Below are 13,950 nucleotides of genomic sequence, written 5' to 3'. Positions count from 1 at the left end.
CGTGAGGAGAGAACAAGAATGAGGCAGTGGTGGAGGTGGTGGTGTCTGTTATTGTACAGGATATGTGAGGGGAATCCTGGGGTATCAGGATTTTCCTCCTTTGATCTGGAGGTTGCTACATTTTTACATACTGAAATATTCATTGATCTGTAGATATTCATAATGCCTTCAGGTATCTATTGGCAAAAATTGCTTCAATTAAAATTTAAAGAAAAAATAAACCCCCAAATCCGCACTGTGACAGAAATTCTCAATGTAAACCTTCACTGAAGAGACTGACAGAATGATATAACCAACTCTACTTCATGTGCTAATTTCCGTGGCAGTATTATTTGGTGTGTTTTCCTCATCTTTTATCTTTAAATCAGTGCCTCCCTCTCAAAACACTGTTGTAATTAATGAAATAGCTTTATGTCCCCACTCTTTGAATGTTGCTATGTAAAGCTATGTTTTATCCAGTAGTCGTGTATGGATGTGAGAGTTGGATCATAAAGAAGACTGACTGCCAAAGAATTGATGCTTTCAAACTGTGGTGCTGGAGAAGACTTTTGAGAGTTCCTTGGATAGCAAGGAGATCAAATCAGTCGATAATAAAGGAAGTCAGTCCCAAATATTCACTGGAAGGGCTACTGCTGAAGCTGAAGCTCCAATATTTTGGCCAGCTGATGTGAAGAGCCAGCTTGTTTGAAAAGACTCCAAAGTTTGTTGGAAAAGATTGAAAGCAAAAGGGCAAGGGGGCTGCAGAGGATGAGATGGTTAGATAACGTCACCGACTCAGTGGACATGAGTTTAAGCAAACTCCAGGAGATAGTGGAGGACAGAGGAACCTGGCATGCTATAGTCCCTGGGGTCACAAAGAGTTGGACACGACTTAGCAACTGAACAATAGCAACAACCACATGCATTCTGTAAAGCCCACCTCACAAAGTAGAGAATACAGATGCTTTTACGCAGGTTGGGTGTGCGGAACAAGTCAAACACAGTAGGTCTGGTCTGTGCTGCCTCCAGCTCCTCCTGCATGGTCGCTTTCAAGCCCTTCAACAACAACAAATACGTATCACTTGCTGACATAGTGCCAGGTATTGTGATGAACACTGGCACCCAATAGGATAGGAGAGATACACTCTCTTTCTTTGTCATACAACAGGTGACACATGCAATCACATATGTGAACATGATGTGAAGGAGGATCTAGGGAGTTAAGGGCGACTCCAGGAAATTACACAGCAACAAAGATTTTTTTTAAATGAGGCCATGGCGGAGGGAAGTGGGCAGGGTATCCATAAGAGCACATAGGCTGCAGGTTCAAATCAGGAGATGAACTAAAAGAAGAAGTCTTGCACAGTGTTCAAAGTTCCTTTTATAAGAAATGGGCATGAAAAACCAGGAAATTGAGCTTGCGTTTTCAAATAGATGGCCTTGTTAGAAAAGCAGTTTGTCTATCTCAATAAGGAGGAGGCAGGTATTAGTTCACGACTTCCCTCCAACCCAGTAACCACCTTGCCTTTCCGGCTTACCTCCATACTCAGGATTTCTTCAGAGTTCTTTATTCCATTTCTGTGTGCAACTATTTTAAGTTCCTTTAAGCCCTCATCTGGTTTATTGGTGACAATCAGCCACCGTGAAGATTCTACCAGCCACCTGATGAAAGAGCAGACAGGTATAGTCAACCCTTCTTTGCTTATTTGCCATATGATTATTGACAATGTGTTTTATGTCTCCCACCTACTATCCATGACATCAACTAGATGTTCATGTTGTGTTAAACTAATTCTGGGAAAATATGAGAGTGATACTCCATGCCAGGATGACAGACTTGGAGACAAATTGCCTTTATGCTTATTCAGCAGGAGTTTTTCCTAGAAGTTGATGAAGGTTAAACTAGAGAGTGCCTCACATACATAATTCCCTCTCAAAGCCTGACATGGGATCTAGCAACTTTGTGCACATAATATGTATTCTTTTTTTTTTTTTTTAATATGTATTCTTAAAAAAAAAAATGCCCCAGGCTTCCCTAGTATCTCAGTGGTAAATAATCCACCTGCCAATGCAGGAGACCTGGGTTTAATCCCTGTTCTGGGAAGATCCTACATGCCGGGGAGCAACTAAGCCCATGCACCAAAACTATTGAGCCTTTGCTCTATACCCTAGAAACCACAACTGCTTAGCCCATGTGCCACAACTACTGAAGTCTGTGTGCTCCAGATCTCCTGCTCCGCAACAAGAGAAACCACCCCAATGAGAACCCATGCCCTACAATGAAGAGTAGCCCCTACTGGCTGCAACTAGAGAAAAGCGCACATAGCAATGAGGATGCAGCATAACAAAAATAAATAAACAATAAATTTTTAAAAAGAAGAAGCCCCAGTTATGTATGGTAGAGGTCAAAAAATATTTTACATGTACACCCATGGCTGATTCATGTGAATTTATGGCAAAAACCATGACAATATTGTAAAGTAATTAGCCTCCAATTAAAGCAAATAAAATAAAATAACTACCCCCTCCAAAAAAATAAATAAATACACCTGCCACTACCAACAGTGTTGATATCTAACTACACATGTGAGTCACATATTACATGTGCCTCAATTTTCTCATCAGTAAAATGGGAACCAGAGGCCTAGCTTCCTTTTATGGTTTTTAAGAGGATAGAATGACTGAGCACGTGATTCTGACGTGGATTGCACTGTCCCCCTCTCTCTGAACTCATCTCACTGTTAAATCTATAGTCATCTTTCTGTGATCTATTAAATCTGATTCTTCCTAGAATGGTTTTAAGTGCAAGAATGAATTTGTCCATTTAAAAACTGTTTGTTGGGGCTTTCCAAGATGGTAGGGGAGTGGGTGGACATGGAGTGCATCTCTCTCCACGGATGCATCAGGAATACCTCTGCAGATGCAAAAGTTCTCACAGAACACTGGCTGAACACTACTAGCAGGAGACCTTGATCACCAGAAAGGACCATATGGAGCCATACATAACTGGTTAAGATGAAAGAAAGAAGGGAAAAGGAGGAGGAGAGCAAGGAGGACCAGACCTACACCCCAGGGTGGGGTAGTGGAAGGAAAGGAGAGATTCCCACATCCAGGGAAATCAGTTGGGACAGAAGGGAAGAACTTGAGGCTGTCAGAAAAGGATGAACCAGCTGAGATGTGACAGTCTGGATAGAGTGAGAACCACACAGACAATCTGTGCCACAGTCCTACATACCCTAGACTGGAAGGCACGTCCACGGGTATGCAGGGGGTCTGAGAGCTGGAGCCTAGGGATTGGAGAGCAAACCCAGGCAATGAGCAAACCCAGGCGATGACTGCTATTGGCTAGGGGAGATGTCTTAAGGGAATAGAAAGGAGAAAATCCACAACAGGGAATGCCTTTGGAGGAAAATTGGACTGCCGTGGAAGCAGGGTGCTACTGCTGAGTCAAATGCAGGGAGTAGAGTCTCCACTGGAGCGTCTCTCTCCCCACACACCAGCCTGGGCTACCTAGCAATAGAGAAGAACCAGCCATGGCTGCCTGCCTGCCTCTGGAGGTGAGGGAAAGCAACCAATAGAGTCTTATCTCTTGCATCCATGGCCGCTGGCTTCCCTGTACCCCAGGCACCACCAGCCTCCCTCAACTCAAGCAGCTATGGCACCTCCATGCCTGGTCCCCACTGCAGCAGACCTGAGTCCTCCAGGGCAGCCTTAGGAGCAGACTCCTGTGAGTGGACCACATGCAGAGTTGGTGATAAAACCACAAGTGAGCACCAGGGGCAGGGCAATTAAGTAAGAGGATCAAAAACTTTTTCATCAGCTGCTCAAGCTGCAGATTAAATACCCAACATCAACTAAGGACTTTGCATCTATGGAATATATGAGAGTATAAGGAATGCTCCCACAAAAGAAAATGCTCTAGCTCTGGCAGCTGTGGATATTGATGGCAAGCATACATGGGAGGAGGGCCAAATTAGAGTCTCAGCTGTCCTCACAGGGTCCACAGCAAGTCTAGAGATTAGCCCTCCCCAGCAATGGGGGGTCTTTTGGGAAAGCGGTGGTGGGCTATGGCTCATGGTGGGGCAAAGGACACCAATGGCTGAGACCCTAGGAAAACATTTATTATTGTTTTTGTGTTTTGATTTGTTCCATTATCACTGGGTCAGGAAGATCTCCTAGAGAAGGAAATGGCAACCCACTCCAATATTCTTGCCTGGAAAATCCCATGGACAGAGGAGCCTGGTAGGCTACAGTCCACGGGGTCACAAAGAGTCAGACACGATTGAGCAACTTCACTTTCACTTTGGCTATTTTTGAAATTTCTTTGTTCTCTGCTGTAGTGGTTGCTGTCTTTATTATTATTATTTATTTTTTTGGATTCTTTTTTAACCATACTTTTAATTTTTTAAATCTATCTCTACTTTTATTTTGGGTTTTTGTTTTTTGTCACTTTTTTCTCCTTTTATTTAATTTTTTTCCATTTATTTTTATTAGTTGGAGGCTAATTACTTTGCAATATTGTAGTGGTTTTTGTCATACATTGACATGAATCAGCCATGGATTTACTTTGGCTTTCTGTTCTGTTTTGGGGGGTTGGTTCTTTTCATTTTGTGGAGACTTCTTTTGTTTTTTAAATATATATATATACATACATATATATCTTTTATATACTTCTATATTAACTTTGCTTTTCTGTTGTTCTTTTTTTTAAATCATTTTTCCATGCTTGTTTTGCTTTCTTTGCTTTATTCCTCAGTTGGCACTCTGCTTTGGTTTTATTTTCTGTTCTGTATTTTTGTTAGTTTTGTTTTTAATTAGTTGATCTCATTTTGGGTTTCCTTTGTTTGTCTGGTTGCTCTCTTGTACTTTGCTTTCTTGGTTTTGTTTTGGTTTCTGGTGTGTGTGTGTGTGTGTGTGTGTGTGTGTGTGCGCGCGCGCGCATGTGTGTGCGTGTGCTGACGCACGTGCATGCACATGCTTGTTTCCTTTGCTCTTGTTTCTGCTTTTTAGATTTTGCTTTAATATTTTTCAGAGTTTCCTTTTTGTGCTTCGTGGGTTTTTTTTTTTTTTCTTTTTTTCTTTTTTATCTTTTATTACCATGATGAATGGCTTGTGGGGTATTGATTCCCTGACTGGAAGTCTGGCCTGAGCCTCTAGGGTGGAAGCACCGAGTCCAAGACATTGAACAAAGGATTCCTTGCCCCAGGGACTATTAATCAGTGACAGCTCCCATAAAGGCCTCCATCCAAATCCAAGACCTAGTTCCACCCAACTGCCCGTAGTACCTAGCGCTGCACACCTCATGCCAAACAGCAGGCAAAATAGGAACACAAACCAAGTCATCAGCAGACAAGCTACCAAAAGTCATACTAAGCTCACAGACACCCCAAAACACACCACTTTACACAACCCTCCCATCAGAGGGAGAAGATTCAGCTCCACCCATCAGAATGCAGACACTCGTCCCTCTCTACACAAGGCACTAGACCAACTCACCCACTTAGGGGAAAGACCAGAAGCAAGAAGAATTATAACCCTGCAGCCTGGGGAAAGGAAAACTTAAACACAGAAAGTCAGACAAAATAAAAAAGACAGAGAAATATTGTGCAGATGAAGGAGAAGGTAAAAACCCACAAGACCAAATAAACAAACAGGAAATAGAAAATCTACAGGAAAAAGAATTCAGAGTAAGCCTAAGGACACTGGAGTGGGTAGCCTGTCTCTTCTCCAGCGGAACTTCCCAACCCAGGAATTGAACCAGGGTTTCCTGCATTGCAGGCAGATTCTTTACCAGCTGAGCTACCAGGGAAGCCCACTGATAGTAAAGATGATACAAAATCTCAGAAATGGAATGGAGCAAATGCGAGAAACCCTTAGTAAGGAACTAGAAGAAATAAAGAATTTTAAAAAAGTGATGAACAACACAAAAACTGAATTTAAAATACTCTAGAAGGAATCAACAGAAGAATAACTGAATCAAAAGAATGAATAAGTGAGCTGGAAGATAGTTTGCTGGAAATAACTGAAGCAGACTAGAATAAAAAAGAGAGTTAAAATAATTGAGGACAATCTCAGATACCTCTGAGACAATATTAAATGCACACATTCAAATTACAGGGATCCCAGAAAAGAAAAAAAAAGAGAAAGAGAAAGGGGTAAGAAGATATTTGAAGAGATTATAGTTGAAAACTACCCTAACGAGAAAGGAAATAGCCAATTAAGTCCAAGAAGCACAGAGAATCTGATACAGGATAAACTCAGGGGAGAAGCATGACAGACACATATTAATCAAATTTGAAAAAAATTAAATACATAGAAAAATATTAAAAGCAGCAAGGGTAAAGCAACAAATACTATACAAAGGAATCCCCATGAGGTTAAATCTGATCTTTCTGCAGAAACACTGCAGGCCAGAATATAATTAAAGTAATGAAAGGAAAAAAAACTACAACCAAAAATACTCTACCCAGCAAGGATCTCATTCAAATTCAATGGAGAAATAAAAAATTTTACAGACACGCGAAAGTTAAGAGAATTTAGCAACACCAAACCAGCTTTACAACATATGATAAAGGAACTCCTCTAGGCAGGAAATCTAAGAGAAGGAAAAGACCTACAAAAACATACCCAAAACAATTAATAAAATGGTAATAAGGATATAAATATTAATAATTACCTTAAATGTACATAGATTAAAAGCTTCAACCAAAAAATACAGATTGACTGAATGAATAAAAAAATAAGACCCATATATAAGCTGTCTACAAGAGACCCACTTTAGACCTAGCGACGTGTATAGACTGAAAGTGAAGGGATGGAAAAAGATAATGCAAACAAAAATCACAGGGAAGCTGGAGTAGCAATACTCATAACAGACAAAATAGACTTTAGAGTAAGGACTGTTATAAGAGGCAAGGAAGGACAGTACATAATGACCAAGGGATCAATCCAAGAAGATATAAGAATTGTAAATATTTATGCACCCAACAAAGGAGCACCTCAAAATATAAAGTAAATGCTAACAGCCATGAAAGGGGAAATCAACAGTAACACAATAACACTGGGGGATTTTAACACCCCTACTTACACCAATGAACAAATTACACAGAAAAAAAATTTATAAGAAAATGCAAGCCTTAGGTGACATATGAGAACAAATGGACTTAATTGATATTTACATGACATTCCATCCAAAATCATCAGAATACACTTTCTTCTCAATAGCATATGGCTCTCCAGGATAGATCAGATCTTGGGTCACAAACCAAGCTTCCATAAATTTAAGAAAATTAAAATCATATCAAGCATCTTTTCTGACCACAATGCTGAAATTAGATATCAATTACAGGGAAAAACTGCAAAAAACACAAACACATGGAAACTAAGCAATACGCTTCTAAACAACCAAAAGATCACTAAAGGAACCAAAGAGAAAATAAAAAATACCTGGAAACAAATGACAGCAAAAACACAGTGATCCAAAACCTATTGGGCCACCCAAAACCTATTGGGTGGTTTTGTTCAGTTGCTCAGTCATGTCTGACTCTTTGCAACCCCATGAACTGCAGCATGCCAGGCTTCCCTGTCCTTCTCTGTCTCCCAGAGCTTGCTCAAACTCATGTCCATTAAGTCAGTGATGCCATCCAACCATCTCATCTTCTGTCTTCCACTTTCAATCTTTTCCAGCATCAGGGCCTTTTCTAATGAGTCAACTCTTTGTATCAGGCTGCCAAAATATTAGAGCTTCAGCATCAGCATCACTCCTTCCACTGAATATTCAGCACTGATTTCCTTTAGGATGGACTGGTTTGATCTCCTTGCAGTCCAAGGGACTCTCAAGAGTCTTCTCCAGCACCACAATTTAAAGGCAACAATTCTTTGGTGCTCAGCCTTTTATGGTCCAACTCTCACACCTATACATGACTGCTGGAAAAAACCATAGCTTTGACTAGATGGAACTTTGTCGGTAAAGTGCTGTCTCTGCTTTTTAATACACTGTCTAGGTTTGTCATAGCTTTGCTTCCAAGGAGCAAGCCTCTTTTAATTTCATGGCTGCAGTCACCATCCACAGTGATTTTGGAGCCCAAGAAAATAAAGTTTGTCACTTTCCATTTTTTCCCCATCTATTTGTCATGAAGTGATGAGATCAGATGCCATGATCTTAGTTTTTGTATGTTGAGGTATTATGTTTCTTTGGGGGTAGGGGGGAAGGATGTTTAATACTGTTGAGAGTTTTTAGGGAGGGTTCCAGATGGAAAAACAAGCACCATTTCAGCAATGTCAAATTAAGGGCCAAGTCTAGCAATTCTCAAATTATAGTGAGCAGACATTTCATAAGGCAAGCTTGTTAAAAATGCAGATTTCTGGGCTCATCGCTCTTAATCTAACTCGTCAGCTATAGTGTAGGCCCTAAGAATGTTGAGTTTTAAACCAGCTTTTAACTCTTCCCTTTCAAGAGGTTCTTTAGTTCCTCTTCACTTTCTGCCATTAGAGTGGTGTCTTCTGAATATCTAAGGTACATGTTATTTCTCCTGGCAATCTTGATTCTAGCTTGAGCTTCATCCAGTCCAGCATTTTGAATGATGTCCTCTGCATATAAGTAAAATAAGTAGTGTGACAATATATAGTCTTGATGTACTCCTTTCACAATTTGGAACCAGTCTGGTCTGGTCCTAACTGTTGCTTCTTGACCTTCAAACAGGTTTCTCAGGAGGTAGGTAAGGTGGTCTTTAAGAATTTTCCACAGTATGTTGTGATCCACACAGTCAAAGGGTTTAGCCTTTGAAGTCAATGAAGTAGATGTTTTTCTGGAATTCTATTGCTTTTTCTATGATCCAATGGATGTTTTCAATTTGATCTCTGGTTCCTCTGCCTTTTCTAAATCCAACTTGAACATCTGGAAGTTCTTGGTTCATGTACTGTTGTAGCCTAACTTGGAGAATTTTGAGCATTACTTTGCTACTGTGTGAGATGAGTGCAATTGTGCAGTAGTTTGAACATTCTTTGGCATTGCCTTTCTTTGGGATTGGAATGAAAACTGATTTTTTCCATTCCTGTGGCCACTGCAGTTTTTCCAAACTTGCTGGCATATTGAGTGCAACACATTCACAGCATCATCTTTTAGGATTTGAAACAGCTTAACTGGAATTCCATCACCCCCACTAACTTTGTTCATAGTCATGCTTTGTAAGGCCTGCTTGACTTTGGGCTCCAGGATGTCTGACTGGACAGACACTCATTCCAGCAGGTGAGTGATCACACCATCATGGTTATCTGGGTCAATAAGATCTTTTTTGTATAGTTCTTCTGTGTATTCTTGCTACCTCCTTTTAATATCTTCTGCTTCTTTTAGGTTCATACTCTTCCTGTCCTTTTTTGTGCTCATCTTTCCATGAAATGTTCCCCTGGTGTCTAATTTTCTTGAAATGTCTCTAGTTTTTCCCATCCTATTGTTTTCCTCTATTTCTTTACACTGATCACTTAGAAAGGCTTTCTCACCTCTCCTTGCTATTCTTTGGTACTCTGCATTCAGATGGATATATCTTTCCTTTTCTCCTTTGCCTTTGCTTCTCTTCTTTTCTCAGTTATTTGTAAGGCCTCCTCAGATAACCATTTTGCATTATTGCATTTCTTTTTCTTGGGGATGATTTTGATCATTGCCTCCCTACAGTGTTACAAACCTCCATCCATAGATCTTCTAGAACTCTGTCTATCAGATCTAATCCCTGTAACCTATTTGTCACTTCCACTGTATAATTGAAAGGGATTTGATTTAGTTCATACATAAATGGCCTAGAGGTTTTTCCTACTTTCTTCTATTTAAATCTGAATTTTGCAATAAGGAGTTCATGATCTGAGTCACAGTCAGTTCCCAGTCTTGTTTTTGCTGATTGTATAGAGCTTCTCCATCTTTGCCTGCAAAGAGTATAATCAATCTGATTTTGTGGTTATAATCAATCTGATTAACCATTGTGATGTCCATGTGTAGAGTCATCTCTTGTGTTGTTGGAAGAGGGTGTTTGCTATGACCAGTTCATTCTCTTGGCCAAACTCTGTTAGCCTTTGACCTGCTTCATTTTGTACTCCAAGGCCAAACTTACATGTTACTCCAGGTATCTCTTAACTTCCTATTTTTGCATTCTAGTCCCCTATGATGAAAAGGAAATCTTTTTTGGTGTTAGTTCTGGAAGGTCTTGTAGCTCTTCAAAGAATTGTTCAACCTCAGCTTCTTCAGCACTAGTGGTTGAGACATAGACTTGGATTACTGTGATATTGAATGGTTTGCCTTAGAAACGAACAGAGATCATTCTATCATTTTTGAGATTGCACCCAAGTACTGCATTTTGGACTCTTTTGTTGACTATGAGGGTTGCGCCATTTTTTTCTAAGGGATTCTTGCCCACAGTAGTAGATATAATGGTCATCTGAGTTAAATTTGCCCGTTCTGGTCCATTTTGGTTCACTGATTCCTAAAACTTTGATGTTCACTCTTGTCGTCTCCTGTTTAACTACTTCCAATTTACCTTGATTCACGGACCTAACATTCCAGGTTCCTATGCAATATTGTTCTTTATAACATAGAACTTTACTTTCACCACCAGACACATTCACAACCAGGCGCTGTTTCCACTTTGGCTCAACCTCTTCATTCCTTCTGGGGCAATTTCTCCACGCTTCTCCAGCAGCATATTGTTCACCTACCGAGTTGGGGAGTTCAACTTTCAATGTCGTATCTTTTGCCTTTTCATGCTGTTCATGGGGTTCTCAAGGCAAGAATGCTGAAGTGCTTTGCCACTCCCTTCTCAGTGGACCACATTTTGTCAGAACGCTCCACCATGATTTGCCCATCTTAAGTGACCCTACATGGCATGACTCGTAGTTTCATTGAGTTAGACAAGGCTGTGATCCATGTGATCAATTTTGGTTAGTTTCTGAGACTGTGGCTTTCATTCTGTCTGCACTCTGATGGATGAGGATAAGAGACTTGTGGAAGCCTCCTGATGGGAGGGACTGGCTGTGGGGAAATCTGGGTCTTGCATTCAAAACCAACAGAATGCAGCAAAAACAGTTCTGAGAGTGAAGTTTATAGCAGTACAATTCTACCTCAAGAAACAAGAAAAATCTCAAATAAAGAACCTAATCTTACAGCTAAAGCAATTAGAAAAAGAAGAATAAAAAGGGGCCAAAGTTAGTAGAAGGAAAGAAATCATAAAAATCAGAGCATAAATAAATGAAGAAAATAATAGTGATGATCAATAAAACTAAAAGCTGCTTTTTGAGAAAATAAACAAAATGGATAAACCCTTATCCAGACTCATCAAGCAAACAGGAAGAAGACTCAAAGCAATAAAATTAGAAATGAAAAGTGAGAAGTTACAAAAGATACCACAAATATACAAAGGATCAAAAGAGACTACTATGAGCAACTATATGCCAATAAAATGGACAACCTGGAAGACATGGAAAAACTCTTAGAAAAGTACAACTTTCCAAGACTGAACTAGAAAGAAATAGAAAATATGAACAGACCAATCACAAGCACTGAAATTGAAACTGTGATCAAAAATCTTGCAACAAACCAAAGTCCAGGGCCAGATGGTTTCACAGGTGATTTCTATTATATCATATGTCTAGAGAAGAGCCAACTGTCTATCCTTCTCAAACACTTTCAAGAAAATTGCAGAGAGAGGAACACTCCCAAACTCATTCTACAAGGCCATCATCACCCAGATACCAAAACCAGACAAAGATATCACACACAAAGAAGAAAATTACAGGGAAATATCACTGGTGAACATAGATGCAAAAATCCTCAGTAGAATACTAGCAAAATGAATCTAATAGCACATTAAAAGGATCATACACTATGATCAAGTGGGGTTTATCCCAGGGATACAATAATGCTTATACAGAAATCAATCAATGTGATGCACCATAGTCACAAATTAAAAGATAAAAGCCTTAAGACAATTTCCATAGAAGCAGAAAAGTTTTTGACAAAATTCAACACCCATTTATGATTAACTTCCCAGAAAATGAGCATAGAAGGAAACTACCTCAACATAATAAAGGCCATATAGGAGAAATCCACAGCACACATTATTTTCAATGGTAAAAAACTGAAAGTCTTTCCTCTAAGACCAGGAACAAAATAAGGATGTCCACTCTAGACAATACTGTTCAACATAGTTTTGGAAGTCCTAGCCACAGCAAGGACATCATGTGAAATGCCTGACTAGATGAATCACAAGCTGGAATCAAGATTGCCAGGAGAAATATCAATAACCTCAGATATGCAGACACCACCACCCTAATGGCAGAAAGTGAAGAGGAATTATAGAGCCTCTTGATGAAGGTGAAAGAGGAGAGTGAAAAAGTTGGCTTAAAACTCAATATTTAAAAAGTGAAGATCATAGCATCTGGTCCCATCACCAGTCCCATTCTAAGAGAATAGAAAAAAAAATATTGTAAATAGGTCAGGTAGTTAACTAAATTTTAAAAAATGTTTTGTTCATTAAAAAAAATGTTTGTTAAAATTACTTAAGGAAAGAGAGACTGCTCAACACATAATGTAAAACACCAAATATGCATGCCATTTTCACACTGGAGAAATCATGCTACTATTTCAGCAAACTTCTCTCTGAATATATTTGCTGTCTTTTTATTCAGTTTCATCTGCAACATAGAAAATCACTGAAAATCTACTGTAACCATATTAATTTCAAAGGCAAAAAACTGATAGTATACCTTTTTAAAATATTTGAGACAATATTTGATATTAAGGAAAATACTTTTCAAATAACTCTATTAGCTCTATACTAATAAGAGGTATGAAGAAGGATGGCAAGAAAATACCTAAAACCCCCTATCCAAAAGTTCATTGTTATTCCCTATTCTTTCCTCCAGTCAGTTTTCATTCCAATCCCGAAGAAGGGCAGTGTCAAAGAATGTTCAAGCTATGATACAATTGCACTCATTTCGCATACTAGCAAGGTAATGCTCAAAGTCCATCAACCTAGGCTTCATCAGTACATGAATTGAAAACTTCAAAATGTATTTACAAGTTGGGTTTAGAAAAGGCAGAGGAAGCAGAGATCAAATTGCCAACATCCACTGGATCATAGAGAAAGCAAGGGAGTTCCAGAAAAACATCTATTTCTGCTTCATTTATGCTAAAGCCTTTGACTGTGTGGATCACAACAAACTGTGGAAATTTTTAAAGAGATAGGAGTACCAGACCACCTTACCTGTCCCTGAACCTGTATGCAGATCAAGAAGCAACAATTAGAACTGGACATGGAACAATGGACTGATTCAAAAGTGGGAAAGGAGTATGTCACAAGGCTGTATATTGTCACCCTGCTTATTTAACTTATATGCTGGGTGCGTCATGCAAAATGCCAGGGTGGGTGAAGCACAAGTTGAAATCAAGATTGCCAGGAGAGATATCAAAACCTCACATATGCAGATGATACCACACTAAGGGCAGAAAGTGAAGAGGAACGAAAGAGCCTCTTGTTGAGGGTGAAAGAGGAAAGTGAAAAACCTGGTTTGAAACTCAACTTTCAAAAAACTCTTGGTATAGGGTTTGCTTAGGCAACACATGATGCCTGCCTTACTTTAAAGCTATTTACCACAGCTCTGTTAAATAGTGTGGAAGTCCTTTTGCAGTCTGATGTGCATGTCTTATGATCAGGATAGTTTTTCCACCTTACCTAGTTACCTACAAGCAGGTAGGAAATACAATGGATTTACCCTAAAATGTCCGATCTGTATTGACGTATCTTGTCAGTGTTTTGATGTTGGTTTTCTAAAACAATCTGATCAATAAATCTTATCTAGATATTACAAAAATACTAAAATCATGGCATCTTGTCCCATCATTTCATGACAAATAGAAGGGGGAAAAGTGGAAGCAGTGACAGATTTTATTTTCCTGGGTTCCAAAATCACTGTGGACCTTTAACTGCA

At 39.4% G+C, this 13,950-nt stretch overlaps 1 protein-coding gene across 2 annotated transcripts in view; it reads right to left on the bottom strand.

Annotated features, from left to right (window-relative positions):
* The window catches only part of LOC136169665 (solute carrier family 22 member 10-like), a 38,081-nt gene that overhangs the window by 7,938 nt on the left and 16,193 nt on the right, over positions 1 to 13,950 (bottom strand). Inside the window, exons 6-7 of one of the 2 annotated variants that reach the window (XM_065937576.1) lie at positions 1,518 to 1,641; positions 920 to 1,035 (exon numbers count right to left, since the gene is read on the bottom strand). In XM_065937576.1, the coding sequence (XP_065793648.1) occupies positions 920 to 1,035; positions 1,518 to 1,641 (240 nt within the window). The remainder of the gene's footprint in view (positions 1 to 919; positions 1,036 to 1,517; positions 1,642 to 13,950) is intronic. The other variant, XM_065937577.1, reaches the window with a different exon arrangement.

The sequence above is a fragment of the Muntiacus reevesi genome, chromosome 5, assembly GCF_963930625.1.
Source record: "Muntiacus reevesi chromosome 5, mMunRee1.1, whole genome shotgun sequence".
NCBI classification, from domain to species: domain Eukaryota; kingdom Metazoa; phylum Chordata; class Mammalia; order Artiodactyla; family Cervidae; genus Muntiacus; species Muntiacus reevesi.
Note: the sequence above shows the minus strand (reverse complement) of the source record. Positions and strands in the feature narration are given on the sequence as shown.